The sequence below is a fragment of the Mirounga angustirostris genome, unplaced genomic scaffold, assembly GCF_029215605.1.
Source record: "Mirounga angustirostris isolate CCGP_5_RB_7025 unplaced genomic scaffold, mMirAng1.0.hap1 SCAF_2, whole genome shotgun sequence".
NCBI lineage: Eukaryota > Metazoa > Chordata > Mammalia > Carnivora > Phocidae > Mirounga > Mirounga angustirostris.
Window position 1 is genome coordinate 133567934 of NW_026991710.1, and position 25304 is coordinate 133593237.

The 25304-nt window shown below is 37.6% G+C and overlaps 1 protein-coding gene and 1 pseudogene across 7 annotated transcripts in view; both read left to right on the plus strand.

The window, feature by feature from the left end:
- The window catches only part of TMEM144 (transmembrane protein 144), a 57028-nt gene that overhangs the window by 8226 nt on the left and 23498 nt on the right, over window positions 1-25304 (plus strand). For 4 of the 7 annotated variants that reach the window (XR_010409599.1, XR_010409600.1, XM_064585210.1 and 1 more), the window contains exons 4-11: window positions 1163-1313; window positions 2615-2695; window positions 8857-8938; window positions 10846-10922; window positions 12904-13022; window positions 15421-15540; window positions 16628-16725; window positions 20002-20055. Coding sequence is in view for 5 of the 7 variants with exons in the window: in XM_064585210.1 (XP_064441280.1) it covers window positions 1163-1313; window positions 2615-2695; window positions 8857-8938; window positions 10846-10922; window positions 12904-13022; window positions 15421-15540; window positions 16628-16725; window positions 20002-20055 (782 nt within the window). In the remaining 2 variants the exon portion in view is untranslated. Of the gene's footprint in view, window positions 1-881; window positions 982-1162; window positions 1314-2614; window positions 2696-8856; window positions 8939-10845; window positions 10923-12903; window positions 13023-15420; window positions 15541-16627; window positions 16726-20001; window positions 20056-25304 lie in introns of all 7 variants that reach the window. The other 3 variants (XM_064585212.1, XM_045880231.3, XM_064585214.1) reach the window with 1 other exon arrangement.
- LOC123847697 (eukaryotic peptide chain release factor subunit 1-like) lies at window positions 4363-8848 on the plus strand (annotated as a pseudogene).

Sequence of the window (25304 nt, forward strand, 5' to 3'; positions counted from 1 at the left end):
AAGAAAAATGATGAGTTCAGTTTGGGATCTTTTGAGACTGAAGTTTTTTGGAGGTCTCTTGGTGGGAACAGAGCACTAAAACTCTGGAGAAGGTCCTGGCTAGAGCAATGGCACTGGGAGCATGTGTCTCTAATTGACAGCTGAAATCCTGAAATTAGGTCAAGTGCCCAAAGAAGACTATATATAGCAAGAGGAAGAATGTGTTCAAGGGAAAAATTTAGGGGGCACCTAAAATCCGGAGAGTATGACAAGAAAGAGTAGGCCGTGAAAGAGAGAGACAGGAGGGAATCAGGAAATGAAGGCATCTTGGAAGCCACCAGAGGAAACCTTTCCGGAGAAGGTTGTAGGACTGAGGCCAGACTGCTAAGAGGTTAAGAACTATAAAAAAATAATCATGCATTTGGCCTTGAGTGACCTTTCAGAGCACAAAGCAATGAATGCAGGGTTCTAGAAGATAAGTCAATGAGCATGGAAGAGCAAAGTCTGGGGCCATATTGGGTCAAAGACGTCTGTCAGTGCTTGGCTCTGGTTCAAGTCTAAGAGGACAGTCACTACTAATTTTATCATTGACAGTTTCTGCAAAAAGTTTTAGAATAGAGACCTATGTTAAGGATAAAGAGCATTGGTGCAATTAGGCAAAGAGCTAATTCATCATTTTTCTTTGTAGGATTTTGTTTTATGCCTAGTTCTTTTAGGAATCATAAACCTGAGTTTAATACCAAAAAAAAAACGTAATTCTTTTATTTAAAAACTGAGGAATTGTGCTTTCCTAACTTTGTCCAAATCCCATAAGCTTCATTTGAAGTTAAAAATTAATTCAATTTATACATGTATTTTTGTATTAGAAATAACATATTTTTTCCTGTATGTTACATCTCCAGGGAACATTGCTGTTGTCCCAATTATCAAAACCATTGGTTTAGGCCTTGGAATCTTAATCTGGGGATCATTTAATACCTTAACTGGCTGGGCAAGCTCAAGGTAACACAAAACAATTTCAACTAAGATTCTCTACACTGATGTAAGGCAAGTCCTAGGGATTGGGTTAGCTGAGAGGAATACCCTGGTTTTTACCCTCACAGAGATTACAGCTGGTAAGACATACACGTGAAATATGCTACTTTTAATTATTATTTGCCCTAAATTCTAATATCTGATCTAGATATTTGGTTAAGATACAGTAAGGAATTATCTCCTTGGAACAGAAGAAGGAAGAGAGGAAGGGAACTGATGTGTATTTTCCCTTTTTATTGTGTGACAATTTGCTGGACCTGTTATATGCATCATTCTCCTCTCATTTTCACAAACATGAGGTAAGCACTACCTATAATTATAAGAGAGCTGAAAGACAGGGAGATTGGGTAACTTGCTGAATATCACAGAATGAATAAGCTAGGCTTCAAACACAGGTCTTCTGGTTCTAAAGCACATATTCCTCCTGGAGCCTGGGCCAGGGTCAGCAAAATATGGCTCACCTTCCCAGCCATTTTTGTAAATAAAGTTTTATTGGAACACAGCCAAACCCATCCATTTCATATTGTCTCTGGCTGCTTTTACACTACAGTGGCAGAGCTGAGTAATTGCAAGAGACCATCTGGCCCACAAAGCCTAAAATATTTACTCTCTGGCCCTTTAAGGAAAAGTGTGCCAACCCCAGCTCTAGGGGGGTCCAGCAAGTTCACCACAAGCCCCATGGTGTCCATTTATATTTAAAGTTACATGAATAAAATTTGATAAAATTAAACATTCAGTCCCACAGCTGTACTGCCCATAGATCAAGTGCTCAATAGCCATAGACGGCTAGAAACTACCCCATTACACAGTGCACCACAGAAGACCCCCATCAGCGTAGGAACTTCTGTTTGACTGTGCTGCACTTGTTCAGCATGAAAATTAACATTCAAGTTGAGTTTGGGGAAAAGGAGTGGAAGGGAGGAGGTCACTCTTACCTTACTTTTTGGGCTCCTCTTCCCTCTCAAAGCATTATAACAACCTCAGTAAGGACAAAATGAACTAACCTCCGATCTGTTCTTTCCTGGCCTTTCCCCATGCTTCCACCAGCTTCTTACAAGTGCTATTTTCTTTTGCTTTTTCTACTTGCCTCTTTCATTCTTGCCCTGAATGGTTCACAGTAATTGTTAGTAACGATTGCTACAATGTCAAGGCATGAAAAAATATATATATATTTATAAGGTGATGCCGAAAAGTGGTGATCCTTAACCAAGCAGTTACTTAAAAGTCTGTCTCAATAAATACTATGCAAAATTGCAGCCAATTAAGTAGCATTCACTTAGCCACTAATCTATTTTGTCTTCCTTCTTCCTTAATAAGAAAGGGACACTCACAAGTACTTTTACATATACTAACTCATTTAAAATATCTTCATAAAAAGGAAGGGATATATATGTATAATAGTTATACCTATCTTATAGGTACCCCATTTTAAACATGGGGAATTGAGGCATGGTAAAGAGTTAACTTGTTCAAGTCACAATTACTAAGAGAGGGATTTAGGATTTGAATCCAGGAATCTGACCCTGAGTCCATGCTCTTGAACACTACGATGAACACGTTTTCAAAAGTACCTACTTTGATGTAACTTTCTCAATTCCAGGTTTGGCTGGTTTGGAATGGATGCAGAAGAAGTATCAAAACCGGTGCTGAATTATGTTGGAGCTGGATTATCAGTAGTGAGGTACAGAGTCGTTTCTGATTTAACTGTTCTTCCAAACATTTAGAAAACCTTTTAGAGATCCCAATGTGTTTACATTTTTTTAAACCCATATTTCATAAAAGTGACATGATTTGTCCTCAGATTCTTCATTTACATGCACAGATTAGGCTTTCAAGGACAAAAAGGGCCAACTCTGGGGTCCCAAGCCCCAGCTTTAGTTCTCAAAAGCTCTGAGACCCCCGGAAGACCGTTGAGCTGCTTTGAAGCTCGCTTTCATTTATCTGTGATCTTTAGAAAAATCATAGTACCTAGCTCATAAATTAGAATCAAATGGCACATTATTTTGCAAACTAAACAATACTGTGTAAAGAAATGTTATGCTGTCTCCCCGATGCCTCTGGAATAGCCCTTGATTCTCTCCTCTTATCGCCTCTCATTACGCACTTCCTCTTTGCCCGCCAGTTTCCACATTCCTATCCCCTCATCTCTTCTTCTTATCCCAGTCAGATAACTACTCTCTCACGTATGAAAACACGTATCCACTTAAACACGTGTTTTTGGGATGTATCTGTGTCTAGCCGTATGCACCACATGAATGAGGATGAAAATGACTTTAAATCTCTATATGGCAGTGTTCAATCAATAAAACTCCAGCAGGAATTAGGTCACTTTAAATTCAGTCCCCTTTCCCTTCTAGACTCCATTTATATTCCCTGTCAGTGCTTCACATAATGGATAGCCCTGCCTGGAAAGACTTTGGTACTTTTTTATTCTGCAGGGAAAGAACACTATATTTCTCTTCCTCCTGCAATGATGGCTTTTCCCCAGCCACATTCAGGAACAATCTCTTTGTCATGGAAATGTTGCCTAAGAGAGTGGTCCTAGGCCAACTGGAGAAGAAATAACATAGATTATTCTAAAAAAGCAGATTCCTGACATTTTTGGTTCGAGGCAATTTTATGTATTTTGCACAACTGACAGGGCATCCTAGCTTTGAATAGCACTCTCAAAAACAATTTCTTTATGCCCCCAAATTGTAATGTAGCATGCCTTCTTTTTGACTTAATAGTAATTTAAGGCCAGTTTACTCAGTCCGTCAGGCATTGTTTTTCTCCATATTTCTTCTTTCTTTAGAACGTGTACATTCTCAAAAACTGCAAATTATTCATGTCCTACCCACTTCTACCCGTATGACCTTGGGCAGATTACTTAATTTCTCCAGGCCTTGGTTTCTTCATCTGGGGCTAAAGTGAGGAAAATAATTATGCCAGCCTTATAAAATATTTTGAAGATGAAATGAAAAGAAATATGCTAAGTGCTTTGTATACTGCTAGGTATATGGCTAATGCTCTATAAATTGGGTAATTTTTATTATAATAATCATTATTTGTATCAATAGCTAGTTCATGCTCAATTGCTGGTTTCCCTTTGGGTGTGTGTTGTTCAGCTCTGTGGTAAACTAGTGCACTTGAGGATCACGCAGCTTGGTTTGGAGCTCGGTCTGTGGCACAGAAATGCAATGATCTCTTCCTGTAGTGCATTCTGGCTTCCTTCTATGTTTCTTTACCAAGAGGACCTTCTGGAAACTTTTATTTCATTATTTTAACTCCGTTAAATCAGTTTGTTCAAAGGGCATTCATTGAATAAGCTTGGAGTTTCGTGGCCATTAGTATAAGGAAATTTGGAATATGGTCACATTTGTTTGGTCACCTTCTGTTGCTTTTCTTTTTAAAATTGAAATTATTGATCTTATCCTCTGTACAGTCCAGTTTTTAAAGGATAGGCGAGACTGTTTCTAGCCTTACATTTTTCCTATATATGGTATCAGTCAGTTTCTACAACTAAAATCACTCTAAGGGGGCGCCTGGGTGTCTCAGTCGTTAAATGTCTGCCTTCGGCTCAGGCCATGATCCCAGGGTCCTGGGATCGAGCCCCGCATCGGGCTCCCTGCTCTGCCAGAAGCCTGCTTCTCCCTCTCCCAGTTCCCTCTTTTGCTGTCTCTCTCTCTGTCAAACAAATAAATAAAATCTTAAAAAAAAAAAAAGAGTGAAAAAGCGACATAACTATGTTCAGAAAGTAGCTGAGCTGCTGTTCAGCTGTTTATTTCTGGGTATAAAGTGAATATGACTGGTCTTGTTTTAGCTGAATCAGCTGACTTTAAAACTGAACTAAATCAATCTGATATGTTTGATCAGAGGTTGCAATCAAAAGTTTTAAAATTAGTTGATATTTCCTATGGTTGTGAAATGGATTCAGCCAAGCTATTATCTACTGAAGTCCTCTCCGACGTGAAATTCATTCAAGAGAAGATTTTGATGAAATCAGCTAGGACACGGGCAAGTCCTATTTTGGATCGAAGACACACTAAAGACTTTAGACATGGAAGCTGTAGAGATTCTCATAGTCTATGAAAATCTGGATATAATGAGATACAGGCTTCATTGCCAAAGCATAGAAGAGGAGAAAATTATCTAACTCTAGAACAAAAGAAGGATAAATCTCATTTCACAGACAAAGAGACAGGACAAGAACACGAGCTGATTGAGAGCACACCCCTGCTGGAATGGTTTGCTAACAACTATAACAAAATTTTGGTGCTACGTTGGAAATTGTCACAGATAAGTCACAGGAAGGATCTCAGGTTGTGAAAGGATTTGGTGGAATTAGAGGTTATCTTGCGGTACCAAGTAGATTTCCAGAGAATGGACTACCAAGGAGGAGAAGATGAATTTTTTGACCTTGATGACTACTAGGTAGTCGACGTGGGTCCGGCAAACGTGCCTCACCCTACAGCATCCAACCCAAGAAGCATACCTGTGGTGGAATCCAAACAGATCCCTGCCTTAAAATTGGGACATTTCCAGAACTTAATCCATGAGCACTGGATATTGAAAAGAAAACCGAAACAACACCAGACCCAATCCTGCACTTTGATTTGTGATGGTGTCAGTGCAACAGCCTAGAACTAAGTTCCTAAAATGCCCCTTTGGACTAATTTAGAAAAGAATCCCAGTTTTTACTTTTACTTGATGGTGAAATTGGTTGCTCTTAAGTTTTATGAAAAAAAAATGATTTTTTTAATCTTCATCCATAGAGTCAAAAATACTTTAACTACTGTAAACCTTCAAAAGTTAATAGAAATGAGATCATAAAAAAAATTTCACATCTACTTTCCCTAGTTCCATTTTTCCTCTTGCCAGTATAACCTGCTTGTATCTGCTATCAAATCAGTCATCACTCTTCTAATTAAGAACCTTGGAAACTCCCATTGAATTCAGAATAAATCTGTCTCCTTAATCTGGTATGTCCTCCACAGTCACAGATTCAACCCTTCTTCCTAGATCAGCCTTCTCCCTATATTGTCAAATCATTGATCCAGGATTATTTATCGGACCATACCCCAGACACTTCCCCCAGCCCAAAGACCTTTTCCTCAGCTTCCTTGGCCTCCCTTAAATATCAGTTGAGATTTTCCATCCTGGATTGTTTTCTTGATTTCCTTTCATTCCTAATTAGAATAAGTTGCCCCCAAATTTCCATGGCATCTTGAACTTCTTCTATTATGGAAGGGTCTGTTTTGTATTATTCATACAATTCCTTTATCCTTGAACTGTGAGATCCTGAAGGACAAAGTCTGTTATTTTCTTTGAATACCATCTCTCCTACCATCACCATCAGACTTTGTCACACAGTGTTTGACACTTAATAGGTGCTCACTAAAGCGTGTTAAATTAAGTTGTCTGGGTAAACACATACACAGAATTTCTACTAATTGTAAGATGTATAAGGTTACAAATCTAAGGGAAACTGGAAAGGTCAAAAATGTAGAGAAGCACTCCTGGGTATAACAGTTGATTTTTTAAAAACTTTCCATGCTTTTGACAATATTCATAGACTTTATCATGGACCTTTGTGTCTGACACACTGTACCAAGTTCTGTAAGTCTACAGCCCAAAAGACCTTGTGATCTATTTGGTCTTATGTTCATACACATAAGATAAATTTCATTACCTTGTCCTAACTTAGTGCCCTGTACCCCCTCTTGACCTAACTGGGCTGACTTACCTATTTTGTGACAAGCACTAGCCACACAAGCTCAAAACCACTGATTTCTTAGCCCTGATTTTTTTTTCTCACGCTCAAAACCCCCTCTCCCATCCAATAGGCTCTTTATTTCCTAACATGTTTTGAGATTTTACCAGTTCCCAAAAGTACACTAAGAATTTTGCATGCATTATTATTTAATTCTCATCACAGCTCGGTAAAGTGGGCACATCCCCATTTCTTTAGATGGAAAAAGTTGAGGCTCAGAGAGCCTAAGTGATTTGCAGGAGGGTCCTACAGTCATTTGAAGAAACACTCAAAGGCTTTCTCATTGGTACCCTTCAAGTATTTCTGACATACCATCCTGTATTGTTATTAGGAAAACACACTGGTCTATACAGGGTTGAGGGTTTTCATGGTAATTTTGAGAAGAAAATGCAATTGAGATGTCTAATAATAGCTTTGCAAATTAACATGTATATAAGCACACATTTAACTAAGATACACACATTTAGTTAGGTTTTATTGGGGTACAGTGGGTGGCTCAGTCGGTTAAGTGACTGCCTTCAGCTCAGGTCATGATCCCAGGGTCCTGGGATCGAGCCCCACATCGGGTTCCCTGCTCAGTGCTGAACCTGCTTCTCCCTCTCTTCCCCACTCGTGCTCTCTCTTTCTCTCGCTATCTGTCACTATCTCTGTCTCTCTTGCTCTCAAATAAATAAAATCTTAAAAAAATAATTAGGTTTTATGCATTCATTTTTACAGAGTGTTAAGCACTTTGAGGACCTTGAAGAAGATCTTATCTTCCATTGAATTAGAAAATCTGTAGAGAAAAAAGTTTCCAAGGACTTGTGGCAAATGGTCTGGGTTATGCGATGACTATTCTTAGTGGTGTGGGAATTCAGAGAAGAGGAAGAGTCAGTGAGGACTGAGCTGGGAGGGGGAGGTTTCTTGTCACACTCAGCACTTCAGTTCTTCTTTAGCTTGGATAAGAAGAGGGGAGTATATGCTGTGTTCAGCTAAGAAAGAGAAACAAGCAAGAGCAGGTGGTTGTGGAAGATGGCGGCGAAGAAGAGGTCGGAGCAGGGATAGGTCAGAGACGAAAGTCCCTGTAGAGAATTATGTGGAGCAGGTTATGGGGAACATAATGCAGAGGGTAATAAAACTCAAAAAGGATAGTTAAATTCGCTATAGAAGGGAATATGGAAACATACAAGTTTTTAAAGCAAGTAAGAGACTGAACTAAGGAAGCTAAGAAATTTTAAATTTGTATTCAAAAAATCACACATGATAAGCACTCGTCTGCACTTCGCTACCTACGCTATTTCAGCCTCCTCTGTATTTTGAAAACTTATATTGCTTTAACTTTTGAACCATGCAAACATGTTTTTAAAAATGAATGTCAAAGGCATACTACCAGAGTTGTTAGTCTCCTTAAGTTAGTTAATTTAATATTTTAACACATTTTAACCTATTTACATGGTTCAAAAGTCAATGGTAAGCAAAGCATTTGTTACAAAGGTACTGGACATGAATAGACAATGCATTACGTGAGAATGTCAAAGGGGGAAAAGTCATCAGGCTCATGCATGTGTCTTTATCTCTTAAAATATACTCTGAAGATCTTTCCATATCAGAGCACAGAGGGTGTCCTCATTTCTTTTTTTGTATCTGTGTAGCATTCCATTGTGTGACCATGAAGAGTGGGTCATCCAGGGGCGCCTGGGTGGCTCAGTTGGTTAAGCGACTGCCTTCGGCTCAGGTCATGATCCTGGAGTCCTGGGATCAAGTCCCGCATCGGACTCCCTGCTCAGCGGGGAGTCTGCTTCTCCCTCTGATCCTCCCCCTCTCATGCTCTCTGTCTCCCATTCTCTCTCTCAGATAAATAAATAAAAAATCTTTAAAAAAAAAAAAGTGGGTCATCTGAGTGTGGGTGTAGCAGTGTTCTCAGGCCCCAGAGTCTCCTCCATGGGGGTTGTACGGTTCTCTGCTCACCTCAGTGGTCCCTGAAGAGGCAGTGTGACAGTAATCGCCGTAGCATTAGGACTGGATTTAAGCTCTGTTTTCTCACAAAATTCAGGCAGCTTGCTATGAACCAGGGTTCTGAAAAACATCACTAAAATTTATTTTCTTTACAGTGCTTTCATATTTTTGTTCATCAAAAGTGAAATACCAAATAGCACGTGTTCTGTGGACGCCACGCCATTAATGACGGATCATGTGAGTAGAGTATGAGAAACAATATGGTTGAAACATAAAATTAAGATAAAAGGAAAATGCATAGGTTTGAAATACAGATGAGAAGGTAGTTCTTTTTTTTTTTCTTTTTTCATTCAGGGCCATCGACAATATGTTTGCATATTTATTATAGTTAGGTCTACATAGCAACCAGTCAAGACTGCCACAGAAAAGCTTCTCAGCAAACGCAAAGGTCTATTTATATCTATTAATGGTAGATCCCAACTAGAAGATGTATATACGACCCCCTATTTTGGAATGGCTTAAGGATTTCTGCAATGGGAGGATCCTAAGTACTGAAGAGGAATATGAAAGTTACTTTAGAAATAGGGAGGAGGCAGGTCTTAAAGTAGGCCTGGGAAGAGCAGTGGGGAATAGCTCAGAGGCAGCCAATGAAAGGAAAAATCAAATCATATGAAAGGAGGAGTAGGACTTAGAGTTTTTTCCTTTTTCTCTTTTGCCACATCCTGTTCCACTCAAAGGTAAAGACAAGAAATATGTAGGAAGTTGCTGTTTGACCTTGAAGAACCTTAATTAGTCTGGCGTAGCAAATCTAGATTAAACAGGGAAAACCTATAAGAGATCTGACAAAGCACAAGGCCCAGTGGCTATATATACAAAAGTGATTTCAGGGCCAGCTCCCATGACCAGGAGCCCAGACTCCAGTCCTTCCTGTTTCAAGTCTCTCTTCTATCTGCTGTGGGCCCAGTGCTATCCAGCTGCCCTGGGCAACCAGAGCCCTACACCCCGACAGACAGATGCATTGCCTCCCCGGAAGGTGCTGCTTCTACTCCTTACTTCAAAACTAACCTTTTCTTCTCCCTTTTTTCTTCCCCTCTCAAAACCCTTGTCAAATAAAGTGACTGAAACCTTAGTTAAATTGACACTAAAGTTAATAATTAGCTTAAGGATAAGAGAAAAGAGATTTATTAACCCATAGACATCTCTAATCCAGAAAATGTTGCAGAGAGAGAATGGAGGAATTGGGACAGAGTGAACATGTCCAATATTCCTTGCCTCCCCCAGGGATTCAGATACCTCCTGACCAACCACCCTTCATACCAAGGGAGAGAAAAAGAAAAATGCAACTCGGAAAAAGATACATAATAGGTTAACCACCTTGGATTTTTCTAGGCACGTTGGAAGGATATAAGCAAACCAAGTGTAAAGATACATAAACAGCGTGACTGGGTATTATGCAACCATACATTATGAGCTCCTCGTCATTGAAAGAAAGCATTATTGCTAAACTTGACTTAACACATGACAAAGAATTCAAATCTAGTTCCTTATCTCTTACAAAGGCATTAGGAGTATCACGTTAAAGAAATTTCAGCTAAAAGACAAAGATGATTACATTCAATATTAGAAATATAAATTGGCTTATAATTTTTCCTGACTTAGAATATCAACCTAAAAAAAGAATATTAACCTAATCATGAACCATGGCTGGAAATGTTTTATTAACTAATTCAGTTAAAGAAAACGAAATTTAAAAAGTACCTATCAATCTTAAGTATTCCATAGAAGAGTCTGAGTTTTCCTTGGTTCTAATTTTTTTTTTACAGATTATTAAAATATGCAGATGAAACACAAGCATTGCTAACTTCTGTTACTTTTGATAGGTGTATCAAAATAGCCATATATTAAACTGAAAAAATTTAAACAGAGAAGTCGCCAACTGCCCAACTTTTCTGAATGGAAGAGGAATAGAATCCGAAACATTTGAGTCTGGAGATATGCACAGAATCAGATTGCATAGTGTCATGTGCTCATATTTTAAAGTATGTTTGAGAAAGAAGAGAAAAACATGGAAAATCTTCTTGTCACCATGGTCATTATCAACTGAATGCTGTTTTTGTCTTGGTTTGTGCCAATATTTTCAATAGGTGATCAACAACACTCAAGATTCCTGCCCTGATTATTCCTGGGTGGATAAACTTTCCACAGTACAACAGCGCACAGTGTAAGAAGAGTTTCTGTTATTCTCTTTCATATTTGGTTAAAGCAAGGATTACCGGAGTGAAGTGATGCTCATCTAAGTGCAAGAAGCAAATGGTAACATAAGCTTTGACTCTCATAGTTCCATGGTGGACAGACTTTCTTGTGCCCTGCTGGATTTTTAGGTACAGAGGTCCGCGATCTCAGTGTTTCCAGAAATTTCTAAGTCACTCCAGTATCTCTAGCCAATAAGTAGCTGACAAAAGCATCATTTTGCAACACTTTTGATCCTGAAGTAAAAGCGGTAATACCGGCCACAGCATATAATGGCCTCCACTGGAAGTCCGTACATTCATGTGTTAGACAATTTTATAATCTCAAGATATTCATTTTCAAATATAGTAGAATATTTTGGGTCCATGTAGTTATACCCCTCACTGTCATAGAGACTGAGAGAGTTTGGCTCACCAGCAGTCCTTATATTTTCAAGGTTCTTGTGGGATGTTTTTGGATTAGCAGAGAAATATGATAATACGTAAGTGGATAGCTTGCATTTTACAATTGATGACTGTTTGGGACTTTTATGTTGTGGCACACATAAGCACTTCAAGAATATAAAGCATTTCCTCTGTTAGTATATACACTAACCTCACAGTGGGAAAGAGGCTATGCCTGGTGCATAATAAATGTTCAATAAATATTTGAGTCAATTGAATGAAAGATTGAGCTCACAAACAAGCTTTGGAAGATAAATATGTTGCTGTTTTTGCTTCAGAGTAAAACAGATCTCTCAAAAAAAAATTTTTTTTTCACAAAGCTTCTCCCTTCTAAGGGAATATTTGTTAAGAAAAACATTTTTGATTGTCTCATGATTAGCCAGACCTGGTCTATTGGTCGGTCTGTGTCTGGGACACCCCTTTCAGGACGATGGAGTCCGTTCTTCCCCATGACACAGGGATTTCCATTGTGGATAGAGCTGATTGCCAGGTTGGCCTTGTGAGTTCCTATTAAAATAGACTTTAAGAATTTATTTTTAAGCTTGGAAAGAAATTTTGTTTGTTTGTTTTATGTTAAAGATTTTATTTATTTATTTGTCAGAGAGAGAGAGAAAGTACAAGCAGGGGGAGTGGTAGGCAGAGGAAGAGGCAGACTCCCCACTGAGCAGGGAGCCCGATGTGGGACTCGATCCCAAGACCCTGGGATCATGACCTGAGCTGAAGGGAGTCACTTAACTGACTGAGCCACCCAGGCGTCCCTGTTTGGGGTTTTTTTGTTGGTTTTTGCCTAAAACTCTTTCCTGTTTCATGCCATTGCCCTTTGTATTAAGTTAAAGGGACTGTTCCAAAATATTAATATCTCTCCCTAAAATTATTGGGAACACTTACCTTATGCAAAGTCTGAGGAGTCACCTTGACTCTAGTGCTTAAGACGAAATATTTTCTTTTTACAATAGGAAGTGTTTTACCTGAAATATCCAAATTAATTAAGTCAGCACTTCTTGACCACACCCTAGTCAATGAAGGCATAGGCAAGTCCAGGGATTTCGATAGTTGTTTTGAACAAGCATGCATTTAGTACTTTGTCTCTCCTAGCCCTGTGCTGGATATTACTGAGTGTTTAAAAAAGGAGCAAAGGACATGGTGTCCCTCCACAAATAGTTCATATTTAGGGAGCCAAGTCTATTATGCCGACAGTATAATGATAGCAATAGTCACATCTATGTAATGACAATTCATAATGATAATCCATTACAATTTCTGTAAGTCGTATATTTCCAAAACTAGGCAGTAGGGGGCAAAAGTTGCACTTTTAGTTCTGATGCCACTCTGACCCTGCAGGTATTTCTTTGACTTTTGACAGTCACAGAGCTTGAGATAGATGTGTGATTTCCTCATAACTGCCTGTGATTTACACTTTGAAGCATGCTTAAGCTATGATTCCATTTGTGTGTTTGTCAGAAATATTGCTGTGGGCCAAGATTAACAGTGATATATTTGTTTTTTAAGGGGCTGCAGTCTTGCAGTGATATCTGGAATACTCTATGGGTCTACATTTGTGCCCATCATTTATATCAAGGACCACAGCAAAAAAAATGACAGCGTATACGCAGGGGCAAGCCAGTATGGTAAGAGTAAAACATTATTTTACTTTATAAATAAATTTAATACCTGTTTTTCTACTTAAGAATATAAAAAAAAAAAAGGAATGTGATCACAGTAAATCCTGGTACATAGATTTGATCTTATTTTTCATTGTAAGTGGTGAATTAGAAAACCACTGAAGACTAAAAGTAATAAAGGACCGTTTGAGTCTTTTCATATGATCATCAAAATACAAATATAATCAACTTTATTCTAGTCAGGGTTTATATAGGCTACTTAGATCTGAACACATAGTTCCTGGCTTTACAGTAAGATTTGGAGATTATTTTCCAGTTAGATAATCTCTGAGAAAATATGTATTCTTCTGCTCTTTTAAAAAAAGCTAAAGTGCAGTACATATCACTGTCAAATCAAGTAAAGGTCAAAGTATAACCTTCCTAAAGGTCAAAGTATAGCCTAGTCAGAGGATATTGTTTTTAAAGCATAGAGTACTGCATTGAAAAGCCCAACATAATGCTCCCAGATTATCTCAGTTTCTAGTGATAGATTGAGTCTATCTGGTATAAACTCAACACTCCGTGCAATCGCCCTTGTACAGGCTCATCAGGAGATGAAAGAGGGTCTACTTCAGGGGTCCTATCATTTTGTTGAAGCATGGCTTCCACCCATGAACTCATAGAAGAATGAGATCATAGGTAATAAAGTTCTAAATTGGATGATACAGAAAATTAATGTGACCTCCCTTATGTTCCAATAAGGGAGAAATTTGGAAGGCAGAAGTCATGAGGGAGAGATTGATGACAAAACTGGGATTTGAAAGACTTTGAGTGGATAGACTGCATAGACACCATTGTTTCTTCCTCCCTTTTTATATTCAGTCCAATTAGCATTCAAACCTTTTACTAACTTCTATCTTTTTTTAAAGATTTTCTACAAATACTTTTTGTGTTTTTATTGTTTTCCTCTGTAAAGGATAAGAACCAATAAAAACAGAATAACATAGGATAAATTAAAAGACAAGGAAAAACAAGAGTGAAAAAATAAAATGGAACCAGGAATGAGTCTAAAAATTATAACATATTTGTACACTTGCTAGAAATGAGCCATAAATTTGGCTCTAAGATTTCTTATAGGCACAAGGGAAATCAAATCAGTCCCACAATTCAGTGAACACAAGATAAAAAGAACTAATCATCCAGGAGTACGGTTGTTCTTGGTCCTGGGCTATAATAAATAATGCCAACAATCTCTTCACATAAATAGTACAATCAATTCTTAGAGACCTTTCTTATGACAACTTTAATGCCATCTAATAGGAACACATTTTATTCCACTTTATTAAAAAATAATTGTAGGGAGATGCAGTTTTTTATTTCGTTTATTTAACAAACACATAAGTATTACATGCCCTGTGCTAGACACTATTCTAAGCACATTTCAATAATAACTCAGTTGACCTTCATAGCAACCTTATTAGTTAGATACCATTATCATCCTTGTTTTACAGTTGAGAAAATTAAGACTGTGAGAGATCAGGTAATTGGCCCAAGTCTCAAAGTTAGCAAGTAGTGGATTGCAGATCCCACCAGATGGTCTGTGCTTTTATTAACTATGCTGTGCTGTCCCTTGTGGTAGTTCGTACATGTGTTGCTCTTATATGATCCAGAAGTAGGGTTTAAGATTTTTAGAAGAATAGACACACTCGTTGACCTTCAAGCTTTTCTCCTTAAACATGACCACACTCAACCTTTGTCAAAATTTTAGTTGAGAGAAACACTGAGTCCAATGTGACCTTCCCAGCCAAGAACCTGTGGGATACCCATCTGTATGACTAAAGGACGACCTGTATAAACAGTCAATGGGGTTGGGGTTTCTCAGATATCGGACCATCATCATGTGTCGTTAACTCCCCCCATGTAATGAGGCCTATAGTAAACAACTAAATAAAGCCCTCTTTGAGATAACTTCCTGAATATCCTTCCATGTAGCTGTCATCTGCAACAGAGATGCTGGTCTCCACATAAAATCAGCACTCCCCCATATTTTTCACATCATCCCCACTACAGTCTACTTGGAGATTTGCTACAATTGCCATTAGTAAAATTAATTCTGAAGCCTATTCTTAAAAACAAGATCATATTCACGTAATATTTAGTTTCTTATTTATCTTTCCAAGATAATCAGAAAAACCAGCCTTTTAGATCTGATTATGGTAACTAATTTACTACTTAATATTTCTAAGTTTTAAATATGTTAATTAAAAGTCTGTATAAACAGCATGTAGAAAACTAGGATGATAAAATATAATGGTTCCTTTACTTTTGAGATTAATTTTGGTGAGTTTGTTTTATTTTTAGAACCTAAATATATTTGAAATGAATAAAAGGATACATTTGAGAGTTTTATGATCTGTATTTTCAGATTTAGACTACGTTTTTGCACACTTCAGTGGCATCTTTTTTACAAGCACAGTCTATTTTCTGGCCTACTGTATAGCCATGAAAAATAACCTTAAGTTATACCCTGAAGCAGTCTTGCCAGGTAAGAATATTTACTACAGAAAATCTTCTTACTCTGTGAAGGTATTCTCTACTCACTTAGCTTGAATAATCATCTTCTGGAAACCAAGCCATCCTCTGTGTCTGTGTGTATGTTCATTCCCTATTGCTTTGGCCCAACTCACCACTAAATATGAAAGATTTAAAATCCATGAAACTTGATATGAAATGCCAGTCATTACAGAACCTGAAACTTGAACAGTGAATCTAAGATGATTTCCTGTGCCAAAATACATTGTATATTGACCATCAGACTTTATTATTTCTTCTTCATTATCTAAGGATGCTTATTAAAAGTCAGAGTCAATAGAACTTTGTAGTTACTTAGGTAAACAAACATTTTCTCTGGAAAATAAGGAGAAATTGTTTTAGAGTTTGAAAAGAGTATATGATAAATGCACATGCTTTGGACTTAATCCATTCGGCACTGGTGGTGAAAAATACATATAATTTCTCACTTATTTAGGAGTTTGCCATAAAGCAACTTGGTATATAAGTCCACAAGTAAAAAATTTTTAAGAACAAAATAAAGCATATATCAGAGATTCATTTTGAATACCTGATTCATTTAGGTCAAAGTATGCCCCTTTATACCATTATAAAAAATGATAGGGTATTTATCGAACACCTAGCTAAAGTATCCTGAAAATTTTATCTGGTATTTTCATTCAAATTCTAGGAGCTTTTTTTTTTTTTTTCCCCTTAGCTATAAGCACTCTTCTGAATTTCACATATTTTTATGTTGAAAGTTTAAAGTAAATGGTGTTCACAGAGCATGCCCAGATCCAGTATCTTCCCTAGGTCCCTCTCCACTACCCAATCTTTACATCACCTACAACTTTGGGTATTTTATTTAATGTCAATAAAATGAAAGGTTTGATAATTATACCCACAGGAGTCAAGAACAAAAAAAATGACTTGGTTTCCAAAATGATCATAAAACGATGTTGGCCAAATATGTCGATGGGAATGCATTGATATGAGCACTTTAATATTCCTACTTTATTTGGAGTGGATTTTTCAGGAGAGGAACGTGAGTTGTAAGTGTCCGCTGTTTGCGTGTGTTTCAGGATTCCTGTCAGGAGTTCTTTGGGCAATAGCCACCTGCTGTTGGTTCATAGCTAATCATGCTCTCAGTGCTGTGGTCAGTTTTCCAATAATCACTGCTGTAAGTAGCTGAATGTTTTTCCAAATTTTTGTTTTTCAAATGTAAATCTGATTTTTCTGAAGCATTCTTAGTGAATCACTGGGGACTGTCATGGAGTGCGATTTTTTAGGAGTACAATTTGTGTAACAGATTCACGTAGCTTCACCAACATCCTCTCACCTCATGTCCCTGATTGCTAAGGGAACATCACTAGCCTCGTTTAAGCAGGTCTGTTCATCTTTGATATCCTTGCAGTTTTTGTCTGGTCATTTTACCTAATGTCATTTTGGATACATTGTAATTTGCTGTTTATATATAACATACTTATCTCTGTAGAACATTTACAAATTAAAAATGCTTTTGAGTATATTCTGACAACCTTGTGAGACAGAAAGTACTTCAGACTCCTCATATGGTACTTTGGTATTTTTAAAGGCTTTCAGGAAGTCCTAAAGCAAACTGTTGTCTCTGGATAAGTTATGTGATTAAACCTTAAGTTTTGCTTTGTGCTTACAAAAGGGAGTAATACAATGGGCTAGCTAATTCTTTGTAACTCGTAACATATTATTTCCTCAGAAGAGACCAGTTATTTTCTAGTACTACATTCTTAATAGAATGTATCATATGGGGCCCTTTACAGGGGACATTGAGTAACAATAAATAATATTCCTCAAAAAAAATTACAGTAGACAGAGATTTGGTTTTTCTGTCACTGTTTCTTGTATTAAATTATGGTAAAGACTTAGGATAAAACATTAAATCTTAATTCCGTGGAAATAAATTGCTGAGGTAGGTGAGGTATGGGCAGACGGTCGATGGGAGTAATCACTATGGCTCTTGGAAACTTGCCTGTCAGAAGGATTATTCTTGAACCACTGTGATATAAGCAAAGTCTTCTCACCCACCAGGTATAGCTAGCTTCCTCTGGTGCTTGGGGGATTTTTACCTGGGAAAAACAGGTGTTTCTGGGACTTGAGGGAATTGGGCAAAATTGCTACTAGATTCTTGCTTGGTGTCACCTTTGTTACTCTAGTCAAAACAACCTTTTCCACATACAGAAAAGATTCAGTCTTTTCCTCAAGGATCTTACATTCATCTTTATTTCTTGGAAGAACTGGATTTTTTTTAACATTAGCTTTTTTCATGGAAAACTTCAAACATACCCATCACCCAGCTTCAACAATTATAAATATGATCAATTTTATTTTATCAAAAGAGCAGTTTTATAAAAAAAATTCTAGTAGCACTGTTCTTCCCAGGTACCTATATTTCCACTGTTATATGCCCACTGGTAACTAGACTGTGAAATCCTTGAAAGCAGCATCTATAGTTTATTAGCAAATAACATTTAATTAAAAAGGAAAGAGAAAGAGAGCAGGGAAGGATGGAAGGAAGGGAGGGAGGGAGGGAGGGAGGGAGGAAGGGAGGGAGGAAAAAGAGAAGGGGAGAGAAAGGGAGGAGAGATGGGAGTGGATGGGAGAGGAAGGAAAGAGAGTGGGGAGGGAGGGAAGAAAAGAAAACTGAAGAAAAAACCCATGTAGCAGGAGCAAGGGCTTGTTACCTCTGCTCCATGTCTTCACTGATAAATCTAAAAGCTGAATCATTTTATCCAGAAGTTCAGCTTCTCAGCATAGCTCAAGCTCACCTTGTTTTCAAAGGCTGATTTACAAATATGTAATTTATATTCACTTTACGAAAGGAAAATATGCAATCCCAATTGCCAAAACAGCTATGTCTCTTATCTAAGATGTCCTTCCTATTTGGCTCTCCGTTGCCTGAATCAAAGAGTATGTACACACTTTGACTTATGCTTGCGTTACTTTTGGCAAAGCACCACTTCCTATAACCACATTACTCCTGGCAATAACCCTTAGACCATGTCTAAACTAATATTTAGGAAATCATCAGCCAAAAGCCTCAAAGGTCAGTGATACCTTTTGGCATTGTTTTCTATCATGTTCTCTGAAGGGAAATAAATTTCCAGATTAGAGAGGATAAAATTCTTGAGTGATTGGCCTGATAACATTAATATTATATCCCCTTTTTCTGTTGTTTCCTTTCATCCTGTCCAATGTCAGTGTGGAATTGCCTAAAGGACCCAGATGCTTCTTGTTTGGTTTGGATTTTGAGGCTTAGGACGTTACGTCATTGATAAAAGACAGTTCCTTTGACCTATTTCTCTGGCGCTTTTGATGTTGAGTTTTCCAGACACTGATAAACAGAGAGTAATATATTTTTATTGCTTTGCTTACATGCCTGGAGTGGAGTCAAACTTTGTTGACCCAGTCATGTAGACAGTTGGAGTAGTGGAGGGGAAAAAACATGTTGGAATTGTTTATGAGAAACTCCTCCAGAGTTTGTGCAGGGCTTGAAAAGGAATCATAAAAATGCTGATACAATACACCTTCTCCACAAACACCATGATTAATCCAAATTCCAATTTTTTTCCTTCTCAGCTAAAAAATGTTAATAAACTTAAATAGCTTCAAGTTTCAAACTACAAAATCATCCTTTCTTTCCACCTCATGTCTTCTCCTTTCCCTTTCCTAGATTATTTCATTCCTGTCTGAATAAACCTATTGTTTATTTTTCCTTACATGCTTTTCTATCTTCCTATAATACTGTCGTTAGCATCCATTGAAGTTTAATGTTAGACATAGTTCATCTTGAGATTGCCTCATGCTGAAAAAAGTTATAAATTATTACCACACTTTCAGGGCGCCTGGGTGGCTCAGTCGGTTAAGCGTCTGCCTTCAGTTCAAGTCATGATCCCAGAGTTTTAGGATCAAGCCCTGCTCCAGGTTCCCTGCTTGGCCAGGATTCCACTTCTCCCTCTCCCTCTGCAGCTCCCCCTGCTTGTGCATGCTCTCTCTCTCTCTCTCAATAAATAAAATCTTAAAAAAAAATTATTCTTACACTTCCTCCTATTAATCCCATTTCTAGTATCCTAAGTTCATTAGAAAAAAATAAACCACTTGCTTATTAAAATTTTATTATAAGTAGATCACATTTATTAAAGTAGATCACATAATAGTATAGCATCGTCAATGTAATAAATATGAAAATCATAAAGAAACAAAAAATCCTCATTTTTTACCAAGTGCTACCTTAGTTTAATGTTGAGTTAGGGTTGAGATTATGAATAGTTTTCCCTGACAATACTGTTATACTGTTTTTACAGTAGAAGGTTATTCAGTGAAAGAATTAGGGCAGCTCTCCAATATACTATATTTATGTAGAGTACAAGTCACAGAAAAAATAACCAATTTAATAGTTGTTGTTTTTTTTTTATTCAAGGGCCCAGGATTTATAGCTGCAATGTGGGGTGTCTTCATGTTTAAGGAAATACAGGTATGTACAAGAAAGGGCGATTTAGAAAGCAGGTATAGAGCCAGGTAAGAAAGGTATTTCATACTATGTTTGTGTCATTTTCTGAAAACTGTATGTGACCCCTAAGCCCAGGGCAGAAAACACATGAATGGATTTGACAAACTCAGATGTTCAAAATGTTATCATCCCTAACAAGGAAAGAAAATACTAAAGATATGATAATTATTATGAAACATGTTTCTCTCCACCCCAGCCCCCAGTGGGAAAATGCTTTAGTTGACTTTTTTTTCCCTTAAGAGATTTTGGTTACATAATCCACTAAAATATGATAGAGGGAAATTTTATTTAATGTAAAATATGATAGATAAACAAGATGGAAGACTTTTTTATCCTAAAGATTAAAATATCCCTGAGGCAAATGGAATTTGAGAATAGATTTTTCTGTCGGTTCTTATGCCTCCCAAAGGCCTCCACATCAAACCAGCAATTTTATAGGAAAATAGTATGGTAGCAGGTGACTACTACCACTTCCCTTTCAAGTGTAAATGATAGTGATTTAAAACTGCATTTATTAAATAGCTGTAGGATGTGTGTGTGTGTTTTCATTAAAAAACATGTTTTAGGGGCACCTGGCTGAGCGTGGGACTCTTGATCTCGGGGTTGTGAGTTCTAGGTTGGGTATAGAGATTGCTTAAAAACAAAATATTTTTAAAACACTTTTTATTTGTTTTAGAATTTTTCCTATTTACCTTTATTTGAGGAATAATGTGAATAGTATTTTGTAATAGTTTTTACTAAAAATATACATAAATCAAAGACACTCTGTCAAGGTATCATAGATTTAATACTTGCTGTCTTCATATGCAGCTGCAATAACAAATAATTCCTGGTTCTAAAAAGATCTGATGTTCCTAATCTCTGGCAACCAAAAAGCAAACTGTGTACTTAGATAATCCTTAAAATGATTATCCAATTTTAGATTTAAAATATCATTTTATTTATTCTAAGTGAAATGTTTTGATTTAGAAAGCCATAATTTGATAATACTGGATTCTCAAATTTAAAAAATAATAAATTTGTTTAGGAGATATGCACCAAGATCTTAATTTTTGTACTTTTTAAAATACCCAAGACAACTGAAATTGCTTCCATACACATTTCTCATTTATTTTAGTCAGGGTTGCTTTCCACAAAAAATATTTCTATGTCTAAAGCATGCCGTAATCTCTTTGCAAATATTTCATCTCCCTCCTAAAGGATAATGATTGCTATTTAAGAATTGGGTATTTATTATCCAGTATAACATCCTGAAGCCTTAGAAAATCACAAGTGAGCATAGCTTATTTGCAGTTAGAGGTAAAAGGAAGCACAAATGAAGAATAGATTTAATGTAAAGGATCTGGAAAATTATTTTAGTCACTACTACTTTAATAATGATACGAACTTAAAAGCCCTCTTCCCTAGTTATAAGAACTTGAGAGAGAGAACCCTTAGCCATTGAGCCTAGTGATAATTCCTGAGTCCTCTAAAATGATACTAAAAGACATTCAAAGAAAGCTTTTTTTAAAAGACACCTTTAAAAAGATAGCTAAGATCAAATAGAGAAGAATTTTTTTTTAAATAATAAGCCATGACCACGTAGGGCTTAATTCAGGAGTGCCAGGAAAGTTCATAATATGCAAATTAATCAGGGTTATATAATATTAGGTAATCAGAGAAAAACTATGTGATAATATATATTCAAAAGACATGTGCTGAAATTAAAAACCAGTTTTGTTTTGTTTTTTTTATTTGAGAGAGAGAGCACAAGCAAAGGGGGAGGGATAGAGGCAGGGGGAGAAGCAGACTCCCCGCTGAACAGGGAGACCGATGCAGGACTCCATCCCAGGACCCTGGGATCATGACCTGAGCTGAAGGTAGATGCTTAACTGACTGAGCCACCCAGGTGCCCTAAAAACCAGTTTTTAATTAAGAGAAAACCTCTTAGAAGTGCTACAAATAGGAGAAAGCAGTCTATCAAAAAACAATAGCAAATACATAGTTAAAGTGAAAACTAAAATTCTCTCAATTATCCCTCAATAAAAGAAAAAAGAAAAAAAAGGAGTTCTCTGTAAGTTGAAAGAGATTTCTCCATCACTGTTATTATTCAGTATTTTCTGGAGATCCTAGCCAGTGTGGTAAAACAAAATTAAGAAAGAGAAATAGATGTAGGAAAGAAAATGAGAAAACTGTCATTTGCATGTAACATTATCTTCTTTAAAAATCTAAGTGAGGGGCGCCTGGGTGGCTCCTTCGTTAAGCATCTGCCTTCGGCTCACATCATGATCCCAGGGTCCTGGGATCGAGCCCCGCATCGGGCTCCCTGCTCGGTGGGAAGCCTGCTTCTCCCTCTCCCACTCCCCCCTGCTTGTGTTCGTTCTCTCGCTGTGTCTCTCTCTGTCAAAATAAATAAATAAAATCTTTAAAAAAATTAAAAAATAAAAAAATCTGAGTGTATCAGCTGAAAATCTTGAGATCCAATAAGGTCATTTGGTAAGCTGCCAAAATATAGGATAAATATAAAATCAATAGCTTTCTAATATGACACCAATAACCAATTAAAAAGAGGAAAATAGGGTTACCTGTATGGCTCAGTCGGTTAAGCGTCTGGCTCTTGATTTCAGCTCAAGTCACAATCTCAGGGTCCTGGGATGGAGCCCCACGTGGGGCTCTGCATTAAGTGGCCGGGATTCTGCACTCTGCTTGAGGATTCTGTCTCCCTCTCCCTCTGCCCCTCCCCTTTCTCGTGCTCTCTCTCTCTCAAATAAATAAATCTTAAAAAAAAAAAAAAAAGGAAAATAAATGCTGTTAAAAACTACAAAAATTATAAAATATAAGAAAATAATCAACAAGGAATTTCTAGATTTATAAAATCATTCACTTTACCACAGAAGTTTACTATAGAACATAAGAAAATACCAGAACAAATGGGGAAACTCACCACATTCCTGACGGAGCAACTCTCCGATGTGAGTAGGCGTTTGTTTTCCAGTACATTCAGTGTGATTCCTACAGAATTCCAATGGAGTTCCATCTGGAATTTTGAGAGTGAGTTCTGAAGTTTGGCCAAGTATGTTTGTAAAAATAGAGAGAGAGAAGACCAAGCTGGAAGCAAAGAATGACTTTTATTGACCTTCTGGACTTAAAAAGAAACAATTTACAAATCTGTCTGCAAACAAAACTTAAGAAGTATCCAGTGAGACTTATCATTCAGTGCAGGTGCCTAATTGCCTCTTCACAGGTGGTTTAAAGGCAAGTTTTAAATGTTTCACATGCCAACTCGTTTAAGAAAGAGCTATCAACTAAACCCTGAAGCCAAAATCCTATTAGAATTTTTTTTAAGATTTTATTTATTTGAAAGAGAGTGAGAAGGGGGGCCACTAGCAGGGGGAGTGGGAGAGGGAGAAGCAGGCTCCCCACCAAGCAGGGAGCCCGACGCCGCACTCGATCCGAGGACCCTGGGATCGTGACCTGAGCCAAAGGCAGACGCTTAACCGACTGAGCCACCCAGGCTCCCCTTGTCAGAATTTTTAAAAAGTATTTTTCTTAGAAACAAGATAAGACCCTAGAGGAAAACAAAAGCAAAACACGTCTTTACGACTTTTAGGTCCTATCAGTTACGTCTTGAAGCAGTACTCGAAGACACATATTTGAAAGTCTACAACCTACAGCAATAAGAATTTAATCCAAGAGCCAAGTGCTTTTTGTGCTAAAGAGTTTAATGATTTCAGTTAGTCTTAATGCCATCCGGGCACCAGTTGGAGGCTTTCCACTTCCAATACTCCTCTATGTCTGGTACCTGTTCGTCTTTGGGAAGTTTGCTTTAGAATTTTACTCTTAGCTATTTTAAGCTAGATGTACATTATTATCTTTAGAAACACACTTTAGACACAATGTCTACAGAAATACCAATGCAGGGAATTACAACCACAACAATTTGTAGGTCAGTACCTACTCCCAGATAAAAAATAAGATGATCTGTTATCTTAGTAGCTGTTTTAAAGATCCAAGTTAAAAACTTTGTGCTTTGGGAAGAATGTTAGCATGATCTTTCTTTTTTTTTTTTTTAAAGATTTTATTTATTTATTTGAGAGAGAATGAGAGAGAGAGAGCACACGAGAGGGAAGAGGGCAGAGGGAGAAGCAGACTCCCTGCCGAGCAGGGAGCCCGATGCAGGACTCGATCCCGGGACTCCAGGATCATGACCTGAGCCGAAGGCAGTCGCTTAACCAACTGAGCCACCCAGGCGCCCTAGCATTATCTTTCTAAGCGTTAATACTCACCTTTGACAAAGAGAAACTGTTGCTATTGCCCAAATACAATCGGTCTTTGTCTTTAGGAGACTAGGCAGTTTGGACAGATTCTTAACCTCAAAGGGGAAAAACGCTTCTCTCTGAGAACATCATTCTTCTGACTACATAGACAATAAAGGAGAGAGCTCAGCAAAGTAGTCATATAATTAGGTTGCATAAAGTGCTGATAATTGTCTTATTTAAGTCATTGTAGCAACTGTCTAATTCACAAAGGACATTTGGAAATCACCTGATTGTATTCATTCTTTGAGCAAATATTTGAGTGCCTACTCTTCATCAGTACTGGTATCTAGGTAAAGGTTGTAGAATTTAAAACTGACAAGATGTCAGGGAACCTTAAAGCTTGGCAGGAGAGAGAGAGTGAGTGTGTGTGTGTGTGTGTGTGTGTGTGTGTGTGTGTGTAAATAAGCTACTCTGTACTTGACAAAGCTTTGTGGTGCTTTCATTTGTGGAACTTGTAATAGAGTGACTTCTGGTAGTATTGATCCTCACAGTGAATCAGAAAATTCAGTTGGCCCCAGCCCAACTTAAAAGACCTCTCTCTGGGGCGCCTGGGTGGCTCAGATGGTTAAGCGTCTGCCTTCGGCTCAGGTCATGATCTCAGGGTCCTGGGATCGAGTCCCACATCAGGTTCCCTGCTCAGTGCAGAGCCTGCTTCTCCCTCTCCCTCTGCCACTCCCTCTGCTTGTGCTCTTCTATCTCTCTGTCAAATAAATAAATAAAATCTTTAAAAAAAAAAAAAAAGACCTCTCTCTGGTCATCAAATAGAGGTCATTTAATCCAGTTCTTCCCAATTCTTTATGAATTTGAAGAAAGAGGATATATGCTTTTTGGAATTTGGACTATGTATTAATTGGCATTAATCTTAATAAGAGATAAAAATAATATTATCGGGCGCCTGGGTGGCTCAGTTGGTTA